This window comes from Triticum aestivum, chromosome 4A (assembly GCF_018294505.1).
Source record: "Triticum aestivum cultivar Chinese Spring chromosome 4A, IWGSC CS RefSeq v2.1, whole genome shotgun sequence".
Classification (NCBI taxonomy): domain Eukaryota; kingdom Viridiplantae; phylum Streptophyta; class Magnoliopsida; order Poales; family Poaceae; genus Triticum; species Triticum aestivum.
In genome coordinates this window covers 746,966,796-746,969,453 of record NC_057803.1, presented here as the reverse complement: position 1 = coordinate 746,969,453, position 2,658 = coordinate 746,966,796, and the positions used below count along the sequence as shown (strand labels likewise).

General features: G+C 46.4%; 1 protein-coding gene across 1 annotated transcript; it reads right to left on the bottom strand.

Moving 5' to 3' along the window:
• Positions 1 to 583: 583 nt before the first annotated feature.
• On the bottom strand, positions 584 to 2,145 carry LOC123083596 (MDIS1-interacting receptor like kinase 1). The gene is made up of 2 exons (XM_044505595.1): positions 1,428 to 2,145; positions 584 to 1,327 (listed from the first exon to the last, which is right to left on the bottom strand). Exons 1-2 carry the CDS (start codon positions 2,077 to 2,079, stop codon positions 903 to 905), a joined length of 1,077 nt encoding a protein of 358 aa, XP_044361530.1. The 5' UTR covers positions 2,080 to 2,145; the 3' UTR covers positions 584 to 902.
• Between the last annotated feature and the right edge of the window lie 513 nt (positions 2,146 to 2,658).

Below are 2,658 nucleotides of genomic sequence, written 5' to 3'. Positions count from 1 at the left end.
ACCGGACATGATAAACAAAATCGGAGGTGCACTCCACCAGTGTGTGAGGGAACCGCATGCCTCTTGTTACAACAGTTGCAACCAGCAACTGTATTTATAAGACCGGGGGGTCGTAAGAGCGACGGCAGATATTAAGCCAAGGCCCAGGGCTGAGCTTATTGGGTATGTGTATTCACCTTGAGAATCTGTTCGTCTAAGAAAACCTGGAGAATCTGTTTGCAAATCTGACACCTGGACGAATAAAGTAGAAAATGATACGTACGGCATCGTAGTAAGATGTTGCTTTGATAATTCTACGAGCCTAACACATTATTGCAAGATGAACTTCTCTAGTTCACGCACGCTGAATCGGTCGATTCTCAGTTCCTAATGTCACAATAGGGAAATTTAAATACACATTATATATCGAAAGGAGCACGTGATCTGGTTTTGATCACAAACTATTTATTGACTCTATGAGTATTGATTAATCAACTCAAAAAATCTCAACTAAAATGCAAACAATTCCAACCATTATGGAAGTTATCTGATCCAGATAACTAGGCTTGGTTGCTGATAGTGCAGGCTGTGATTGGTACGTTGCGAAATATGTGGTCCTTTTAACCTGAACTATGCTCATACAGATGCCGTTCTACTCCCTCCGTTCCAATGAGCACTTGTGTTGCCACGGAAGCTAGGAGAACACAACATGAACGTTGGAAACACACACCATGAGCACACATAATTTTGGCGCTGCGTGAAGCTTGCAGCTTTTCTCTTTTACCTTCTTTTAAGTGTAACAGAAAACAACATATTCTGACGCTATGACCAAGCAACTTGGACGTGCCCCAACACTATGCCACCCACCATGTACGGGCCACACTATGTGTCGTCTCAGATGAACCTGTCCTGAGTCTGACGACTTATTTGCTGTGCAAAGTAAGAACTGAAAAACTAAGCAACGAGAACATTGACCTCCCAAGCAGATACCGGGTGAGCAGTCCACGGAATGGGCCATACCGACGGCTGAGACGGAGTTGTTTGAGAGCCATCCGCATGGATGGCCTTTGCTGCGGATCCCAAACGGTGCAATCCACTCCCAGCCTGAACACAGTCGCCATCTCCTTCATGTATCGCGCTTGATCTGGGATTTCCATGTCCACTTCTGTCTTGAACCTTTTCAGATGGTTTGCCATCAGATCGTTGCAGCTGTTCCGTGCCCAAATCGCCAACTGACCACCAGGTCCAGCTCCATTGGCTACTCGCCCTGTGACGAGCTCCAGCAGCACCACACCGAAGCTGTAAACGTCTACCTTCTCCGTCAGTTGGCTTGGTGCGATGCCATATTCTGCAAGGAAGCAGTTGCTATCAGGCGCTAGTTAAAAGATCATGCTACTTATAGGACATAATTTTTCATTGCGCGCATATATATATATATATATATATACCTGGAGCTGCATAGCCAAAGTTGCCAATTGGAAACTGCAGGATCGGCAATGGTTGGCCGTGCCCAGCCAAGTTCACCTGCGCAGCACCAAAACTTGCGATCTTGGCATTCAACTCCTGATCAAGCAAGATGTTGTTAGGGTTGATGTTGTGGTGGACAAACTGGTTGTTGCATCCGTGGTGCAAGTGCCGGAGCCCTTTGGCAACACCGATGGCAATGTCCCTCCTCTCCGGCCAGCTTAGCGGACGACCGGCCCCCTCCCGCCGATGCAGCCAGTAGTCAAGGCTGCCATTCACCTCGTACTTGTATATGAGCATGCTGGCTTCATCCCTCTCGATGACATGTAGGACACTGATGATGTTTTCATGGCGGACAGTGGCTAGCTTGAGCATCTCGGACCTACAGCGGTGCACATTCTGAAACTTCTTAACGACCAGTGTAGTTGGGAGACCGATGCCAGCAGTGTCCTGGACGTGAACTAGGTACACTTTTTCGTCCTCCTCTATCCTTCTACTAGCCCACATGTTTCTCTGATTATTTTCTGTAAGGTTGTCGACTATGCCTTGTTCGTTGTAGTCAGTAGGGAGTGTCACCGCAGGACGGCTGCTGCAGCTGAACGGCGGCCGGTGTTGAAAGATCAGCGGGGCCGCCATCCTTATTGTTGAGTAGCAGGAGTTCCTCCCAGCGACAGGGTAGCACGTGAAGAGGTTCGTGCCGAGGGTGGATCAACCTGCCAGCGTGCACATACTTATTTATGAGTAGCCTAAATGGATTTCCACTATTTATGAGTAGCTAAAATGGATTTTTGGCTCTGGAGTGCATATGCTCCCTAATTAACAGTAAAATCAAAATAAATACTCCCTCCGTCCCATTATGGGACGGAGGGAGTAGTAAATAAATTTGAAAATGGATTTCCGCTATTACTCCCTCTTTAATTTGTCCAAAGATGGCTATACATAGCATTATTAGAGAGAGAGGGAGGGAGAGAGAGAGAGAGAGAGAGAGAGAGAGAGAGAGAGATGCATTTTTGTACTCATACATGATAGGTAAGGATGAAATGATGTACTCTCTTCCATTACATGATACAGGTAATTAGATTAAGGATCATGTACCGGATTATGTATCCCATACATGATATGATACAGGTAAGGATGAAATTATGTACTCTCTTCCATGTTATCCTCTCTGTGGCCTGCTCTGGTCCCTCTGTTTATTATTATGTTGTACTCCGA